The sequence below is a fragment of the Phyllopteryx taeniolatus genome, chromosome 14 (assembly GCF_024500385.1).
Source record: "Phyllopteryx taeniolatus isolate TA_2022b chromosome 14, UOR_Ptae_1.2, whole genome shotgun sequence".
Classification (NCBI taxonomy): domain Eukaryota; kingdom Metazoa; phylum Chordata; class Actinopteri; order Syngnathiformes; family Syngnathidae; genus Phyllopteryx; species Phyllopteryx taeniolatus.
Window position 1 is genome coordinate 20962316 of NC_084515.1, and position 19792 is coordinate 20982107.

Genomic DNA, 19792 nt, shown 5'->3' on the forward strand with positions numbered 1-19792 from the left:
GCAAAGAACCAAAACATTTACCACAGGCAATATAGTCTCCATTAGAGGCCAGGCCAACAAAGTTCTTCTCATTGATGTGACCCTTGAAGGAGCGCAGGCAATGAGGTTTGTTGACATTCCACAGCTTCAGCTGACTGTCTGTCGACCTGACGTGATTCACAGAATGAGCACGTTTTTCTGAGGACATTTTTATGTTAGAATTGCATTTTCGACAGATAGCAGGATTAGACTAAAAACAATTTCCAGAGAACTTCGTAGAACGTTGGCATTTCCCTTTTGGCCTCAACAAACTCCTTTCAATGGGGCCCAGTAGTGCAGTGACCCACCAGACCGAGCTTGTGCCGCTGCAGTGAAATATCTGTCTGAGTATAGCTGGTGGCACCCTTGTACAGGACTGAAGTAGAACAGTATTAACAAGCTCTTCATTATTTCAACCGCGCGAGTCATATGCACATGATGAGGACTCTTCGTTCCTTGGCAGAGCCCTGCATTCTACCAAACGCAGTTCTTAATCCGCCTGGCTCTTGCACAACTCAGTTAATATTTTTCAGTTACAAAAATCTTCAGAGTTGTCAGTAAAGGAAAATTGAATGAAAATGACTAAAAATGAATTGATTGCCAAAAGAGGCAGTCGTCAGAAGGTTTGGTACATACAGTATTTCGTTGTTTAAAAGCTTTACCATTAATAATCCCTGAATTGAAACTTTTCATAAGGGCAAAATTTTGTCCCCATAAGCAGATTTCAACTTTCATTCTACCTAGCAGAAAATAATGAATTGAACATTCAAACAAATGGACTGTATTCAGCTTCTGTGGGTTCACTTCACTTGAGCATAATTTGACAAAAATTTAAAACACGAACATAAAAAAACCTAGCTATACACAGACGAAGTAGACTTACGCAGAAACGATCTCCTCTCCATTAACAAACTTAGCATAGGAAACAGCTTTCCGATGGCCTTTGAACACCATGATTGGTTGCTTAGTGTTGCGGAGGTCATAGTAATGGACACAGTGATCTGCAGGAAAACAGAAAAATAGTATTCAAATAGTTGTCAGGGTTCTCGCTGCCCGTTTGCCACCTTGCCCACGTTCGCCACGCTGGCAAATCAAAATTGCCTGTGTCAAAAATCAAAAGCCCTTGATTGCCAGTGCTAGCTGACTGGTTAGCACTAGACTTTGATCGGCTGATCAGTATCGGCCAATATTTAGCATTTTATGCTGATCTGCAACAAGCAGTATCAGACAAAACAGGTCAATTAAATAAAAAAAAAAAAACAAACAGGCTTGTGAAGTGTAAAATGCATTTAACTTCTCAGACGCCAACATGAAAATTAAGAGAATAAAAGTGATTAATTTTTAATTAATTAATCACTTAATTAATCACTTAATTTTTTTTTTACCTCCAAATTTGCCAAAACAGACAAATTTACAAACTTTCAAATAAATATGAATTTAAAAAAAATACATAATTATACAAAGTACTTCATTGCTTCCAGTAAAGCTAATCATGATAGTGGACCATACTAAACAGCTGTGCAGAGGAGAAAACCTATAATAATAACTATAATGACAATATTACCTGCACAGCCAAAGGCGAGATGATACCGGGAGGTTGGACTGAACTTAACACAGCAGACATTAGCCTTAGCTTCAATGCTGGCCACAGAGTTGTCCAGATTGGTTGACCACAACTTCACTGACAATCAAAAGTACACAAGACAGCATTCAATCATGTGTAAAAGTTAGGTGTAGCACAAGTATTTTTTTAAAGTGAGAATATAGGCAGTCAAATTATGATTCAGATGCTGGAAAATGATAACATTGATTTTATCTGGTGCTGAATAAAAATTTTTTATTCTTCAGTTACCTTTAGCGTCATCAGAGCCAGATGCTAACAACTTCGGGTCCATCAGATTAAAGTCAACACTCCAGCACCGTTTCTCATGCTCCTGTAAATAAAACAACAGGACTGTTTAGTGATGTAATGATAATTACAAGAGCAAAGTCTGAGGTCAGCAATACATTTCTAACACCTGAATATAAGTACCTGGTACACTTTGGACCTATGACCGGTAAATCCATCCCATAATATGACTGTACCCTCATAGTCGCTGCTGGCCAGGAGGTTCTTGTGATAGCTACTCCAGCTGATACAGCTGCAATCAACAAGATTGGGATTACATTTGTTGTAATATTGACATTAGTATGAACCAGATCCATTAAATGACTTCACTGTAGGGGGGAATTTTCACCTGATTTTAGAATTGCAAGTCATTTCATTGACAGGATAGTGAATGTCCACTGCATCTTGGATCACAGTGCCGTACTCAAACACCTTGATCTTCTTGGTCACACCAGCGATGGCGAAGTAGTCACAATCACGGTCAAACTCAATGCTGAAACAAACACACGTCAATTAAGGGGACAATGCTATCGACATACCTCTACAGCTTAAAGCAACTGGAGTTTGTAACACAAAAACTGCCCCATCTTGTTTTTAAACCAATGCTAAACACCGCAATATGACAAGAAACACAATCGAACTGTGAGGAAAACAAACAAATAAAGCAATTTAATAAAAAGTAATGATGGAATCCTGGGGTTTAGAATAACAGACATTCACTACTTTTCCTTGTTTAAAACCAAAAAGTTCCCACTATTGTATAAAACAATATTAATTTCATTTCCCCCCCCCCGTCTGCAACAGACCAAAAAAATCCCCAACTACATGGCTTCCTACTAGCATAAATAAAAAGTAATGATGGAATCCTGGGGTTTAGAATAACAGACATTCACTACTTTTCCTTGTTTAAAACCAAAAAGTTCCCACTATTGTATAAAACAATATTAATTTCATTTTCCCCCCCCCGTCTGCAACAGACCAAAAAAATCCCCAACTACATGGCTTCCTACTAGCATAAATAAAAATGCCACTAAAACCCAAATGAGAAGCAGAAGCTATTTAGAATTTATTATTCATTTTAGATTTGTCAGGGGCTACTTTACAACCACTAATTGTAACGTTGCCCAGCTGTTGTGGCTCTTCCATTTTGTTTGCGGAGTGTACTGTGCAAGACAAGTGCCCACGAGTGGCGGCTGGTCAATAAAGGGCGCTAGAACGCTGCCCTACCTACCACATACCGTGCTCACATTACTTTCATTGAAGACAAACAAATTCAAAATATATATATATTTTTCAAGTCAAACTATATGTAGATATGAGCAGGATAAATACGTATATAGTAATAATGAGTAAAAGTTGTTTCGCTCATGTGTTGTCTGATGAGTAACATTTCCAGTCTGGGGCGCACAAATCTTTGACACGCGCAGTAACTCCTCTTCAATGCAATAGAGAAGACCTAGGAAGGTATGACATTCTAGCGCTCGGAGATGCATCGTCACATCACGGCTCAGGCTCTATGCACACAGCATTTCATCAATGTTCAAAACAAACAAAATGTCAACTTCTGGTCGACTTAAAATCGTCAAAGTTCACTTGGTGTTTGATGAAATCACCGTTTATTTCAAGTTTTTCGGATAATTATACCCCTGCAATTCTGAAGGTAAGTTTGGCTCACATTAGTTGCTAGCTTAGTATCATGTAAATGTAAGGCCTCTTTATACTTCCGCACTCCATCACGTGACTGACGCATTGGGTCGCGCAGCCCCTATGCGACGCGATGACGCGCACATGGTACAAATTGTCACCGGGGACAGAATGCCATGGAGATCATCTCTCGTGATTGGTCTGTTTTAGTCACATTCTGTGATGACGTTCTCAGGTACTCAGCCGCACATATCATCTACGCCGCCGCCTTCTTGATCAACATGGATATTTGACTTCTAAAGCCGTCAATGGCAGTCAATGCGTTTTAAAAACATCATCTGGTGATCGAGGTCCATTTGTTCGAGCAGACACTGTTCCACAGTCGCCATTGTGTTGCTTTGTTCCTTCTTCCGGAAAGTAAATACGGCTACTGGAATTGGCTATAAAATGCAGAGGAAACTCCACCCTGTGACAAGTGAAGACCAGATTGTGTAAGAGTGTGAGCGTGTGTTTTGATCCTTCTTCCATAACTACTGGTCTCGTTTTAGGTAATTATAAAATATTGTAAATATAACTAAAATGTTTGCAATGTCTTTCTCTGTCTGACTCTAGTGTGAAAAAGATAACAGATCCCGGCGGATGTGACATAGTACGTTACGTACGCCTTAGGTGTTGCCCACTAGTCAGGGGCAAAGACAAAAAAACTCAAAGGCAGAGACCTGCCTTATGGAGTAGGACTCAGTCCTCATAGTCGAGCTAGTTAACGTATATACTTGTAAAATTAAAACTTTATTCTTGTAAAATTATGGTATTTTCTCCTTATACAATTAGAATTTGAACTTTAGTCTCTTAATTATTATTACTCATACTGAAATACTAACATTGATGTGTAGAATGTGACAATATATACAGCAGCTGAAATAAGCATTTAACACGTCACCATTTTTCTCAAATATATTTTCAAAGGTGTTATTGACATGAAAATTTCACCTGACGTTGGGAACAACCAAAGTAATTTATACATACAAAGAAAGCAGAACAAATAAGCTCAGAAATGAAGTTGTGTGCAATAATGTGAAATGACATGGGGAAAAGGAATTGAACACGCCAACTGGTATTTATTTAATACTTTGTACAAAAGCCTTTGTTTACAATGTGAGCTTCAAGACGCCTGCTGTATGAAGAAACTATCGCATGCATTGCTCTCGTGTGATTTTGGACCATTCCTCCACACAAGCAGTCATCAAATCTTGAAGGTTTCGTAGACTTCTTTTATGGCCCTTGAGTTTCAGTTCTTTCCACAGATTTTCTATTGGATTCAAGTCAGGTGATTGGCTGGACCATTGTAGCAGCTTTATTTTTTTCTTTGAAGCAAATTCCTTGGTGGTATGTTTTGGATCATTATCCTGCTGCAATGTCCACCCTTGTTTCATTTTCATCATCCTCGTAGATGGCAGCAGATTTTTGTCAAGAATGTCCAGGTACATTTGCCCATTCATCCATTTGCTGAGAAGCAGCCCCACACCATCATGTTCCCACCTCCGAACTTCACTGTTGGTATGGTGTTTTTAGGGTGATGTGCAGTGCCATTTCTTCTCCGAACGTGATGTATATTATGGCATGCAAATAGTTCAATTTTGCTCTCATCAGACCAGACTATATTCTTCCAGTATTTAACTGGCTTGTCCAAATGTTCAGCAAACTTTAAATGAGCTTTGGCATGCTTTTTTTTTTTTTTTCCCAGCAATGGGGTCTTGCGTGGTGAGCGTGCATACAGGCCATGGTGGCCATTACTCACTGTTTTTCAAGCTCTTCACAGGCGGTCCTTGGCTCTTGGACAACTCTTCTGATTATTCTTTGCACTCCTCTGTCAGAAATCTTGCTAGGAGCACCTGATCGAGGCAAATTTATGGTGGTATGATTGGCTATTCACTTACGTATTATGGCCCCAACCGCGCTCACTGGAACGTTCAGAAGCTTAGATATGCGCCTGTAACCAATGACATTGTTATGTTTTGCAACAATTAGTTTGCAATGGTCTTGAGACAGCTCTCTGCTCTTAGCCATCATGAGATGTGTCTTAACTCACACCTCGGCAATGAGACCTTTTTGTAGGCCATCAATGAGGCCTGAACCAGCTGATACTAATCTGCACTGACAAGGGGCTGGGTTGTTGTTTGATTATTGATAGATTTTAGGTATTGTCTTGGCTTTCCACGCCTTTTTGCACCTCCCTTCATGTGTTCAATACTTTTCCCCTGTGTCATTTCACATTTTTACACACAACTTAATTTCTGAGCTTGTTTGTTCTATTTTCTTTGTATGTATGGATTTTATGGGTTGTTCCCAACATCTGGTAAAATGTTCAGGTCAATAGCACCTTTGGAATTATATTTAGTGAGAAAAATGGTGACGTGTTAAATATTTATATACATACCGCTTTATGTAAGAAGGCCAGGCTTTCGAGTCCAGGTATGGCTGGGCCAGGCAGAACACCACTCTTACATACTGTAGATTAGGGCTGCAATGAGTACTTGAATGTTTTGAGGAGAAAAAATGTTCGAGGGTGTTTTGTTTTGTTTTGCCTCTGGGATCAGTTTATTTAACTCATTCACTGCCAGACCTCCCAGTTCGACACCATTGGTATATAGAGTAGCTGCCAGTTAACGGCAAGAAAGAGTTAAATTGTGAAGCAGACGGACTAGCGCAACATAATAATGTCATTAACGCGAGAGAAGGTGGCGAAAGCGGTGAGTACATGTTTTGATTCAAGGAGCGCAAAATAAATAGTGACTACGCCGTAGTTTGCAAGCTGCCGTGACACACAACAAAGGGAGAAGATGGCGATCATGTCAGAGGAGACATGCGAGAAAAGACAACAATTCTGAAAGTGTGGGATCATTTCAGACTTTGCAGAAAGGTGAACACGGGTGACGTCTCTCAAATAAGACACACACAATGCGGTGGGGTGGAAAAGCCAAGATGAACATCGCGGAAATCAGTGCGTTAACGTAAATGCAACTTACTAGCATAATGTTAGCCCTGCGGAGGGCTAAGGTTTCTAATAATTACCGTTGAATTCCTGTCCAGTTTATTACGATGGTGATAAGTAGAGTATGTGTACGACTACAACGTGACATTCATTGAGGGTGCTTGCTTGTCAAGGAAGTTTTGCTCAGTGATTTAAGCACTGTGAGAGACATGGCCAGTGAACAAGCATCATATCTGTAAGTGCAAGACATTTTGAGACAAGTACTGTAGGTGATAAAAATGATTCTGACGGTCAAAGTTTGTCAAAAAACGTACTAATATTTGTCTTTCCTGTCGACGTGTCCTCATTTTCATTTTAGTTTTGTTAATCTGGTCTAAGCTCTTAAACGCACAGGCACGAACCTACTGTATTGTCACATCCTAAAACGCTAGCGTTGCACACCAGGCTCCTGATGCCTATTAACCCTTTTTTTAATGAATAACATGTTTTTATACTTATAATGATAAGAAAAAATGCTAAGTTTAAACAGAAATTTGTTTTATTTGTATTTGAAATTGCCGCACCGAAAATATTTGAGACAATAACGTTTGATACTCAGTGAATTTAAGAAATAAAAAAGGCATCTCCAAAAAGAAAAACAATTATTCATTCATTTTTAAGTGAAATTGCATATTTTTTCTTGTGTATTCATAAGCAAAAGGAGAAATTATCCGAATACCCGATTATTCAAAAGATTTTGGTAGGGTACCTGAATACTAAAATATTGGATAGCTGCAGCCCTACTGTAGATACATTTTCATAAGTTGTTAACTCGGTTTACTGTGCCATGAAAAGTATGGCCAAATACTCAAATTCTTATATTTTTACATAGTTTCCCTACTTTAGTGTTTAAGGTCATCAAACAAATGTAAATATCAGACATATAACCCAAGTGAACTTAAAATGCTGTTTTTCAATGGTGATTTCATTTTTTAAGGCAAAAACTATTGAATGTTACCTGGTCCTGTGTGAAAAAGTCATGGCCCTCTGAACTCAAGCATTTTCTATAACTGGCAATGAGTCTTTCACATCTCTGTGAAGATATTTTGGCCCACTCTACCTTGCAGAATTGTTTGAATTCATCGAAAATTTAGGGTTTTCGGGCATTAATGGCCTTTTTAAGGTCATGCCACTGCATTTCAATCGGATTCAAGTCTGGAATTTGACTAGGCCACTCCAAAACTTTCATTTAGCTTTTTAAGCCATTCAGAAGTTGAGTTGGTGGTGTGTTTTGGATCGTTAGCCTGCTGCAGAACACAAGTGCGCTTCAGCTTGAGGTCACAAACTGATGGCTGAACATTCTCCTTTGGGATTTTCTGTGAAAGAGCAGAATTCATGGTTCCATCAATCACAGCAAGTTGTCCAGGTCCTGAAGGAGTAAACAGCCCAAGACTACAACCACCATGTTTGACTCTTAGTATGACGTTCCTTTTCTAAAATGCTGTACTACATTTACGCCATATGTAATGAGACACACACCTTTCAAAAAGCTCAACTTTCATCTCGTCAGTCCATATAATATTCTCCCAAAAGTTGTGGGAATCAGTCAGATGTTTTTTTGCAAAAGGAAGACGAGCCTTTCTGTTCTTTTTGGTCAACAGTGGTTTTTGACTTGGAAGTCGACCATGAATGCCATTTCGGTCCAGTCTCTTCCTTATTGTTGCATGTGTGTCATGAACACTGACCTTAACTGAGGCAAGGTAGGCCTGCAGTTCTTTTCAAGTTGTCCTGAGTTCCTATGTGGCCTCCTGGATGAGTCATTGCTGTTCTTTTGGGGTCATTTTTGTAGGCCGGCCACGCCTGGAAAGGTTCACCACTGTTCCAAGCTTTCTCCATGTGAGGATAATGGCTCGCCCTATGGTTCGCTAGAATCCTAAAGCTTGCAACCCTTTCCAGACTGATAGATTTACTTCATTTCTCGACTGTTCTGGAATTTCTTTGGATCGTGTCATTTTGTTGTAGCTCTTTTCGATCTTTTGTCCGACTTGATTTTGTCAGGACAGATTCTGTTTAAGTGATTTCTTGATTGAACAGGTCTGGAGGTAATCAGGCTTGGGTGTGATCAGTGAAGATTAACAAAAAAAATAAATTGTGATTAGCCACAATTATTTTATTATTTAACATGAGGTGTAATTACTTTTTCACACAGGGCCAGGTAACTTAGAATAGTTTTTTTTCCCTTAAAGTAATATTTAAAAACAGCATTTTAAGTGCACTTGGGTTATATTTGTCTGATATTTACATTTGTTTGATCTGAAAGTGGGGAAACTGCAAAAACATCAGAATTTGATAAGGTGGCCATTACCTTTTCACGGCACTTTATATGGAGTTATGGATGGATAGATGGATGGCTCGAAAGAAAATGCCAATGAACTCCAGCACAGTCTGATTAGGGATTTATTTGCAATAGCAACCTATTTGAACACCTGATTAAAAATTAAATAGAAGTTAAAGTTTTTTGTGGGTTAAACTGCTACAAGTAATATGTTTGCATTCACATTCATTAACGCTTACGTAAACAAGTAGACGATTTATGAGAAAAAAAATCCCTCATCATACCTGGAGACAATACTAGACCCATTATAGAGGTCGCTGGCATAGGAGAGAGTGGCCAGGGGTCGCACAGAATTGTAGCGAGTGAACTTGGAGAGACACTCCATAAAGTCATCCAGTTGATTCAAGTTCCTGCCTTCGTCTGAAAAAGAGAAGCAAAAAACACATACATACTTCAGATACCATTAGAGATGAGCAATAGGAGTACAGCAAAATGTACAGCAGGTATAGTGTTAAAACTAGTGCCAAGCGTTGGATTTTGATTTCCATTAACCATACACCAACAAACATCGATTGAGTCGAACAAACACTCAGCATTATGTTGTCACTCATCATCTTTTCCTGCAGCAAAACTAAGTTGCACATATTGCAACAGAAAGAGAAAGCAACAAAGTCTTGGTTTTCAATGCTTTGGTCAACTTTTTAAGTCAATGAGTTCAAGTCTAATTAAGTCCTGAGTCATTGCTGTTCAAGTCCAAGTCGAGTTGCCAATCTTTTAACATATTGTTAAGTCGAGTCTTAAGTCATAAAATTTGAGTCCACACCTCTGCCTATTACTAAGGTCTGTAGGCCGTATTTTGTCAAATGCATTTGGCCACGAAGAAAATAACGTTTTGATGGTTCTACACTGTTTTTGCATTCAACACTGTCTACATATTTACAAGTCACTCTAAATATGCGCTGCAAAGAACACTAAAAATTTGGTTCTGCATCTGCAAAGTTGTGAAGAGCAACAGTTTCAATTTTTAAGTGCCCAAAACCAACACATGGATTGGGCCCTACAGAAATTTTATTTGTTTTATTCACTTAAATGACTGCATGAAGAAGCTGTTTGCTGACCAGACTTATTGTTAGCGTCTGTGTGACCACGTACGCGCGTGCGAGAGAGAGAGAGAGAGATGATATAGCATGACACGTACCCCAAAAGATGCATGTTTTCCAGTTACTTATGACCATAAAATAGGGCTAATGTTCCCAGATGCACTGCCAAAATATCTGTACCTTACCACTAGATGTTTTCTCATGTTAGAAGTGGGCTGAAATACCCACGTTTGGGCAGAGATAAGACTACATCCTCAATCATCATCTGCATCATAAAACTGTTGTCTTTTGCAGTCTGTAACGTAAACACTCGCGTAGCTGTTATTTATTCCCAAAATAAGTCACTTTGATCGACCTGCGAAGGCTTTGCCTTGTGCCGTCGGATTGGTGAATTGGAGTCGAACGACACTAGTGATCACGTCGGATTGGCGCCGCATGCAGAAGTCGAAGATGAAGTCTAAAAATAGATTGCGCACGCAATAATGGCACGAGCGGCATGTCGATCATCGTAACGGAGTAAAAGTATTGCTTCTTCGAAAGATAAATACTCAAGTAAAACGTATGGTACATTGAAAGTACTCTGACGAGTACAATTTATCCAAAATGTTACTTGAGTAAATGTAACGGAGTAAATGTAGTGCGTTACTACATAGCGCTTAATACCTACCGCTGATCACGAACAACAGAATCAAAGAGTATATAATTCAAGTACATCCTTTTTAAGAACTAACCTTATTCTAAATGTTGAACATTGGCATGGAAATGTAGAACACTAAATATCCTAGATTAAAAAAAAATAAAACTCAAACAGACTCAGGCTTTGTTCACAAAAATTGCACTAAAACAAATATTAAACATTTTGGCACAGAGGGATAGAGAGTCTAGGGTTGGGCATCGAGAATAGAGAACCGATTGGAACCGGGACTAACGTTTCGGTTCTCCCAGAATCGTTCAAATAAAAAAAATGTCGGTTCCCAGTTTCGATGCCTAGTCCTCTCGCCCTGAATAAGAAGTGATGAAAACCAACGAAGAAGAAGAATGCGCACAAAGACGTGCTAGTGCCCAACGGCGGCGGCAAACAAAGTTAATGACCAGTCGCCTCAGTCCCTTCTGATATTGATACTGTAAATATCCATTTCCATCCATTTTCAACACCGCTTATCCTGGTTAAGATCGCGGGACGCTGGAGCCTATCCCAGCTGACTTTGGGCGAAAGGCGGACTACACCCTGAACTGGTCGCCAGTCAGTCGCAGGGCACAGAGACGGACAACCATTCGCACTCACATTCACACCGTCACTGAGTGGGAACTGAACCCACGCTGCCTGCAACAAAGTCAGGCGAGTGTACCACTACACCATCAGTGAATGATACTGTAAATACAATCCCTCAAATGACTGAAGTGTCAAAAGCAAAAACATTTAATTCTGAAAATCAATCTTCTGGTATCAGCAACATCGAGATTTCGGATAGTATCGATCCTTCCCCACGCCAGTGACGCTGCTCCACACGGCGTATAATGGCGTCTCGTCACAGCACACTCGGTGCTGTTTTTGTTTCTCTGTATATCGCCACTCCATGACTGCTTTCACATCTGCCTTTCGTGGCGGGAAACAGTGGCATGATGAGACTCTTGGCAGTTTTCCACAAAAGATGAATAACCGACGTGCATGATCTGTGAAAGCGCTAGCTAGTCAGTAGCCATCTTAGCCATTTCCGTCAACAACACGTAGCAACAAAAACAGCTTGGACATAAAAGTTGGCTTCGCGGCAAAACTTACGCATGGTCTGGCGAGCAGTCAATACGACGGCGCTGCCCGATGACGTCACTTCTAGGCGACACACAGTAATTGAACTACAATTCTCAAAGGACCTTCCTTCCTTATCTGTTCTGAATCGATGGATTTATCACAACTATTTAAAATCAACACCGAAAGCTCATGTATGAAATCAAGTGACAAAGACGAAAACGAAAGACATTTTTGCTGTAATCATTGTTTTAGTTACTTTTGCAAACGTAAAATGTCGTTTTAGTTATAATTTTTCTGAGAAACTGTTTTTTCTTTTATTTTATTTACAAAAAATGTTTTTTAAATTTTAGTTCTTTATTATTTCGTTCGTTTTCCTCTTAACGGACGTTGGGTGTGTCAGACAATACGGCTCTAAGTTATTACTGTTATAATGGACAAGAGTGAGAGTGATTTTTACCTGAGATGCGTGACATTTTGTTGGAGAAGTAACACTGCTCAAGATCTTCAAAATGAGCAGTCAACCTTTTCCTCCTTGATGCTAGCGTGCTATTATACCAGGTTTGCCTTTTCCCCTGCATTTAAGAAATAAGTTTTGTCAGATCACAAAACATGGAAAATAACAGACACGGTGTTACAAGACTAAGTGAATAAAATCATCTATCTTGCTTACCTGGGCTGTTCCTCCAAATTCCGGCGGCTGGTTATAGTTTGCTGGCTCAATTATACTACTACAGCTATAAACAAGAGGAGAAACACACAGCTATTTAAAAAAATATGCAGAAATAGAATGTGGAGTGTAGCTTGGTAATTCATAAAGACTTAAGATTAAAGTTAAATCATAAATTAAGGGAGTGAAACATTTAGATTTAACCCCCCCCACCCCCCCAAAAAAAAAGTTACCCAGCAACAAAAATATATGGAAAAAACAGAAAGATCGGTTACACAGAGATTACAACAACACGGTACAATATTTCGGAATGCATCCAACATTTTGGAAAAAAAGTATGCCGCGATAGCTAAAACTAAAAATTTGGAGATTGAACCACAAGGCGTCACATGAGATCGAGCAAAATCTTGTAAGTTCAGCAAGCAAGGATACATTCTGGGGTTCTGTTTTGCTTTTTCTTTGCCTTTTTTTGTTTCTCAGGATTGACTACCTTCAATAGACCACATCATGTGGGTCTTTAGTTATTATTTAAGGCTGTGCATTTTTGGTGACCGTTGTCATTTGTTGTTAAACTCAAGGGTTTCATTGTTATGTCTGAATAACTTGAAAAAAATAAAAATTACACCCGGATGATTATAAAAATTGTTGCTTGAAAAATTGACTGTACAACTAATCAAGGTTTTACAGTGTAACATTTTGAACCAGGAATGGATTATTTATATTTCCATTATTCCATAGGAGAATGTTTTGAATTCTGAAACAAAATCAGAGGTTGACTGGACCGGTTTGACGTTCAAGGTTCGAGTGGACATTTGTTTAGCTTGGGCTACAAAGCCCAATTCCAATGAAGTTGGGACGTTGTGTAAAACATAAATGAAAACAGAATACAATGATTTGCAAATCCTTTTCAACAATTCCAGATAGTTGTTTAAAAAGAAAAACTGTAAAAGTGTACTGTGGTCTGACGAGTTCACATTTCAAATTGTTTTTGGAAATCATGGCTGTTGTGTCCTCCACTGCAAAGAGCAAAAGGAACAGCCGGATCATTATTAGCTCAAAGTTAAAAAGCCAGCAGGTGCGATGGTATGGGGGTGTGATAGTGCCCATGGCATAAGTAACTTGAACATCTGCGAAGGCACGATAAATGCTGAAAGGTACATACACATTCTGCACGTGTTACAACAGTGTGACTTCATAGTAAAAGAGTGCGAGTACTAGACTGGCCTGCCAGCAGTCCAGCAGTCCAGACCCATCTCCCATTGAAAATGTGTGGCAGATTGGAAAATGCAGACAACGGAGACCCCGGACTGTTGAGCAACTTAAATTGTACATCAAGCAAGAATGGGAAATAATTCCACCTACAAAGAGTCAACAATTAGTGCCCTCAGTTCCCAAATGCTTATTGAGTGTTGTTAAAAGGAATGGTGATATAACACATGCCCTCCAAGTTTTTGTGGAACACATTGCTGCATGTATCAAATTTAAAATGAGTGACTATTTGGGGAAAAAATTAAAGTTTTTCTGTTTGAACATCAAATATCTCGTCTGTGTCGTGTTTTAAGTGGAATACAGAATGAAAAGGATTTGCAAAAATATTGTATTCTGTTGTTATTTACGTTTTACACAACATCCCAACTTCATTGGAATTGGGGTTTGTACAACAGCCATAGATTTGTGTTGTGATTAATGTTGTATTTTACTTAAAAAAGCTGAGAGAAGACAATTTGATGGGGTCCAGCCGTACCTGGGAGATGGCGAGTGGGCTTCAACATTGGGAACTGTACACTCTGGCTCCATTGGAGAGTACAGCCCGCTCATTTCCTGGAAAGAAACATAAAACCTTTGGCTGACTTGAGGACAATCGTTTCCAGTTAGTCATCATCGATTCAGAATAATGAGCACTGCTCCTGCCATTATTAGGGCCAGAGCAGGTGAACTGCAAGGTCCCGATTGTATTTGTAGAAATTATTCTTATCATCATCAACATTTGCATGGGTCATACTTTTACACTTCATCTGCAGCAGTGGTGTCCAAACTACTGCCACTTGCAGCCCTCACTTCATCATGCCAATAACCCAACCTGCCAGGACCTCAACCTACGGCCTGGGGGCCATTTGCGGGCCATCCCCCATTTTTGTGCGGCCAGCATTTTCTCAATATAACCTTTGACATGGTTTTGCACTTCTCTGACAGCAGTGGTGTCCAACCTACACCCCAGGGGCCATTTGCAGCCCGTCCTCCCATTTTGTGCGACCGGATCTTTTTCCAACATTTGCATGGGTTATACTTTTGCACTTGTCTTACATCGTGGTGTCCAAACTACAGCCCGGGGGCCATTTGCGACCCTTACTTCATTGTGCCAATACTGCCAACATGCCAGAACCTTAAACTGCTAGTACCCCAACGGGGCCCGGGTGCGAAGGCCAGATTATAGCCGCTCGCAGCTTGTTTTTCTCGTTCTTTTTGTTTAGTTTTATACATCATCTTACCTCAACACGCTTAATGTCCTCTTCAAGGAAGTTAAGCTCCTTCTGTAGTTGCTCCAGTTGCTGTCAAAAACAACCACATAGGGATAAAAATGGCTGGTTCTTGAAAATAATTTATGGCAACATTTTAGTAGACTATTTTTGCAAAACTGTGTGCTACCTATAGCTACATACAGTGCTGTGAAAAATTATTTACCACATTCTCAAATTCTGTTTTTGCATTTTCCCCACGTTAATGTTTAAGAGCATCAAACAAATATAGCGGACAAAGATAACACAAGTAAACATAAAATGTGTTCTTAAAAAAAAAAAATATATATATATTTTTTTTTAATAAATGGTGATTTTATTTATTAAGGGGAAAAAAACTATTTAAAACTACCTGGCCCTGTGTGGAAAAAGTAATTGCCCCCAAAACCTAATAACTGGTTGGGGAACCCTCAGCAGCAACAACCGAAATCAAGCGTTTTCTATAACTGGCAATGAGTCTTTCACATCTATGTGGAGATATTTTGTCCCACTTTTCCTTGCAAAATTGTTTGAATTTAGCAACACTGGAGGGTTTTCGACCATGAACAGCCGTTTTAAGGTCATACCACAGCTTTTCAATCAGATCCAAGTCCCACTTTTGAATAGGCCACTCCAAAACCTTCATTTTGTCTTTTTGAAGCCACCGGACTTGCTGGTGTGTCTTGGATCGTTGTCCTGCTGCAGAACCAAAGTGCGCTTCAGCTTGAGGTCATGAACTGATGTCTAAACATTCAACTTCAGTTTACTGGTAAAGAGCAGAATTCATGGTTCCATCCGTAACAGCAAGTCGTCCAGGTCCTGAAGCAGTGGGACAGTTCCTGACCATCACTGTACCACCACACGTTTGACTGTTGGAATGAAGTTATTTTTCTGAAATGCTGTGTTACATTTATGCCAGATGTAACAAGACACACACCTTCCAAAAAGTTCAACTTTCGTCTTGTCAGTCCATAGAATATTCTCCCAAAAATCATTTAGATGTTTTTATTTTAAGCAAGACGAGCCTTATTGTTTTTTGTTTTTTTTTGGGTCAGAAGAGGTTTTCGTCTTGGAACTCTGCCAAGGATGACATTTACACCAACCTCATTCTTATTGTTGAGTCATGGGTATGGAGGTTATCAGGCTTTGTTGTAGTCAGTGAAAATTAACTCAGCTTTCCCAAAAATGTGATTAGCCACAGTAAATTCCCGATTTAGCAAGGGGGGCAATTACTTTTTCCACACAGGGCCAGGTAGCTTAGAATATATTTTTTTACCCTTAACGGTCCCATATTTTGGTTATTTACAGTGTCATGAAAAAGTATTGGCCCCCTTCTCAAATGATTATATTTTTGCATAGTTTCCCAACATTAAGATCATCAAACACGTAAATATCAGAGAAATATAAATATAAATATCATTTAAAAACATAAAATGCTGTGTTTAAATGATGATTTCATTTATTAAGGGAACAAAAAAAACTATTCAGTTACCTGGCCCAGTGTGAAAAAGTAATTACACCCCTTGTTAAATCATTAATTAATTGTGGCTAATCACTCAATCACATAAATCTTTTGAGTTGATTTTCACACATGTCCAAACCTGTTCAATGAAGAAATCACTGAAACAGAATATGACTCAACAAAATCAAGTGGGACAAAAGATCTGAAAAAGCTGCAACAAAATGACATGATCCAAAGAAATTCCAGAACAGCGAGAAATAAAGTAACACATCTATTAGTCTGGAAACATAACAAAAGCCATTTCTAAAGCTTACGGATTCCAGCGAACCACAGGAAGAGCCATTATCCGCACATGGAGAAAACATGAAACAGTGGTGAACCTTCCCAGGAGTGGCCGGCCTACAAAGATTACCCCAAGAGAACAGCAATGACTCATCCAGGAGGCCACAAAGGAACACAGGACAACTTCGAAAGAACTGCAGGCCTCCCGTTGCCTCAGTTAAGGTCAGTGTCCATGGCACAACAATAAGGAAGAGACTGGGCAAAAATGGCATCCGTGGCAGAGTTCCAAGGTGAAAACCACTGCTGACCAAAAATAACATAAAGGCTCGTCTTACTTTTGCAAAAAAGCATCTGAGTGATTCCCAAGACTTTTGGAAGAATATTATATGGACTGATGAGATGAAAGTTGAGCTTTTTGGAAGGTGCGTGTCTCATTACATCTGGCGTAAATGTAGCACAGCATTTCAGAAAAAGAACTTCACACCAACAGTCAAACATGGTGGTGTTAGTGTGATGTTCTTGGGGTGCTTGCTGCTGGACCTGGACAACTTGCTGTGATTGATGTAACCATGAATTCTGTTCTTTAATAGAAAATCCTGAAGTACAATGTTCAGCCATCAGTTTGTGACCTCAAGCAGAAGCACACTTGGGTTCTGCAGCAGGATAACGATCCAAAACACACCAGCAAGTCAACTTCTGAATGGCTTAAAAAACAACTATTTAAGGTTTCGGAGTGGCCGAGTCAAAGTCCAGACTTAAATCCGATTGATACAGTGGCATTACCTTAAAAAGGCCGTTCATGTAACTTTGAATAGTTTTTTTCATCTTAATAAATCAAATCACCATTTAAAAACAGCATTTTTATATCTGTCTGATATTTACAAGTTGATGATCTTAAACATTAAAGTGGGGAAACTATGCAAAAATGTAAGGATTTTAGAAGGGGGCCTACAGTTTTTCACGGCACTATAGACCATAGAGTGACTCTCTCACATGGACTGAGAATAAAAGCCCATTTCATTAAAAACAAAAAAAACACCTCGTTTTCCCCCCCCCCCCCCACATAGGTGTGTGCAGAAAATGCCCCTCTGAAAACTACTTCTGTTCGACCCAGTTTTGTATCCGCTTTGTCCATATTTGGTTAAGACCGCCCCCTTTACTCTGATTGGTTGCCTCCATGTAGAAGACCCACTTGTGAGAGCACGTGTTATGTTGACAGCGCTGGCTTGGGAACAGAGAGATAGGCAGAGATCTTCGGAAGTGACGTATATAAGCTTGAGGATTTAAATTGACGTGATTTCAGGCCTCTCGGCAGAACGTGTAACTCAGGAATACGTGGACGATTTTACTTCATATTTCACATGTTTACTGGGGCACCATAGAGTAGACTTTACACCAATCTATTCGGCCTGATCGGTATCGGCCAATAATTAGCATCTTATGCTGATCGGTTGATTGGCTTTAATGTCATAATTCGCCGATCTGATCAATGCAAAAAACATTTACTCCACGTCGCCATTGTGTACAGTATATTTGAATCCAAAAAGCTAGTTTATTTTTCGCCTTGTAGCGTGTCTTTTGACGTAGTACTGTAAATATCTGACAACCAATAAAGTTATAAAAAAAAAAAACATGTTGGCGGTGTGGGACAGACAACACATTTGAGACAGACAACATGTAATGCGTGGATCAGACTACAAGACAAATTTGGTCTTTCACGATTGCACTATGTTAGACTACTACAATAAAATCTTGTATTCCAATACCACCGCATCCCGTCTTTACGCTCACTGGGCTTTATCTTGTCAACTCAAACGGGACCGGATACACTCGTTACCATGGCGACGACATGGCGCAGTGTGTTTATACGAACAAAATGAGGAAAAACGTGTGCTGATGGTCACCGGTGCCCGGGAGAGGACGTTCGTTTAAGGCTTCCTCGAGGTATGTTCACATACTTTTAATATGATACCGCTCGCAAGCAGGCAGCAAAACATTATGTAGCCTAGCAAGCTAGTGCTAGCACTAATGGTTGAAAGCGAACATGCAGGCGTCCTGCCGAAGCATGCTCTGAAGTTTTGGTGTGTGTGTGTGTGTGTGTGTGTGTGTGTGTGTGTGAAGTAATTTAATTATAGTAAGTTAGCACCCATAATTTCTGTCATGTAATGTTGGTTTGACCTGACTGATTAGAATAGATGACCTGACTAGAGCAGTGATTTCCAACCTTTATGGAGCCAAGGCACATATTTTACAATTGAAAAATCTCACGGCACACCAACAAACAAAAATGTCACAAAAAGCGGATACATTAATTACTGTATGTACTTCCTGCCGTCTAATAGAAGACCATTCATTTGTGCTGTCTGTGACTATGCCTCACTGGCATAAATAGATGAACAAAGATACATTACTTATTGTAAATATATTTTTTTGAGCAATTAAGTACACAAGTATATACAGTAAATGAACAAGTCATTTAAATAGACACATTCCTCCATCTTGTGCTCGGATCTTGTGATCGGTTATCGTTTTTTTTAAACTCGCTGATCGGCCCCAAAAATCCCAATCGTGTAAAGCCTACCATCGTGAGTGACAATGTTACATCCCAAATACTTGAAAAAGTTGGTTGGGCAAAATACAGGAGCTTTAATAAAAAAAAAATATATTTTTAAAAACTGCATTTTACATTTACTTGGGTTATCTTTGATATTTACATTTGTATGATGATCTTAACATGGGGAAACTAAGCAAAAATATAAGAATTTGAGAAGGGCACATACAGTGGGTACGGAAAGTTTTCTGACCCCCTTGAATTTTTCACTCTGTTTTCTATTGCAGCCATTTGCTAAAGTAATTTAAGTGAAAGTACAGTGGGTACGGAAAGTATTCAGACCCCCTTAAATTTTTCACTCTGTTTTATATTGCAGCTATTTGCTAAAGTCATTTAAGTGAAAAATTTAAGGGGGTCTGAATACTTTCCGTACCCACTGTACTTTTTCACGGCACTCTATGCTTACAAGCAATAGTAGGTTACCTCTCTCTTGTTTCTCCTTGCTTCATTAAGAAACTCCATGAGGATCTGTCTCTGAGCTGCTTGGGATTCCTAGTTCACAGAAACAAATTGTGGATTATCTCATTCTGTTTCTGCGGTAATATATCACCGGAAAAAAGCACTTTCAA

The 19792-nt window shown here is 39.4% G+C and overlaps 1 protein-coding gene across 1 annotated transcript in view; it reads right to left on the reverse strand.

Moving 5' to 3' along the window:
• The window catches only part of cop1 (COP1 E3 ubiquitin ligase), a 47378-nt gene that overhangs the window by 5193 nt on the left and 22393 nt on the right, over window positions 1–19792 (reverse strand). The window contains exons 6-17 of the mRNA XM_061797144.1: window positions 19647–19715; window positions 14863–14922; window positions 14118–14194; window positions 12377–12440; window positions 12164–12278; window positions 9141–9276; window positions 2256–2399; window positions 2051–2159; window positions 1871–1952; window positions 1583–1699; window positions 902–1019; window positions 22–146 (exon numbers count right to left, since the gene is read on the reverse strand). Of these exons, the coding sequence (XP_061653128.1) occupies window positions 22–146; window positions 902–1019; window positions 1583–1699; window positions 1871–1952; window positions 2051–2159; window positions 2256–2399; window positions 9141–9276; window positions 12164–12278; window positions 12377–12440; window positions 14118–14194; window positions 14863–14922; window positions 19647–19715 (1216 nt within the window). The remainder of the gene's footprint in view (window positions 1–21; window positions 147–901; window positions 1020–1582; window positions 1700–1870; window positions 1953–2050; window positions 2160–2255; window positions 2400–9140; window positions 9277–12163; window positions 12279–12376; window positions 12441–14117; window positions 14195–14862; window positions 14923–19646; window positions 19716–19792) is intronic.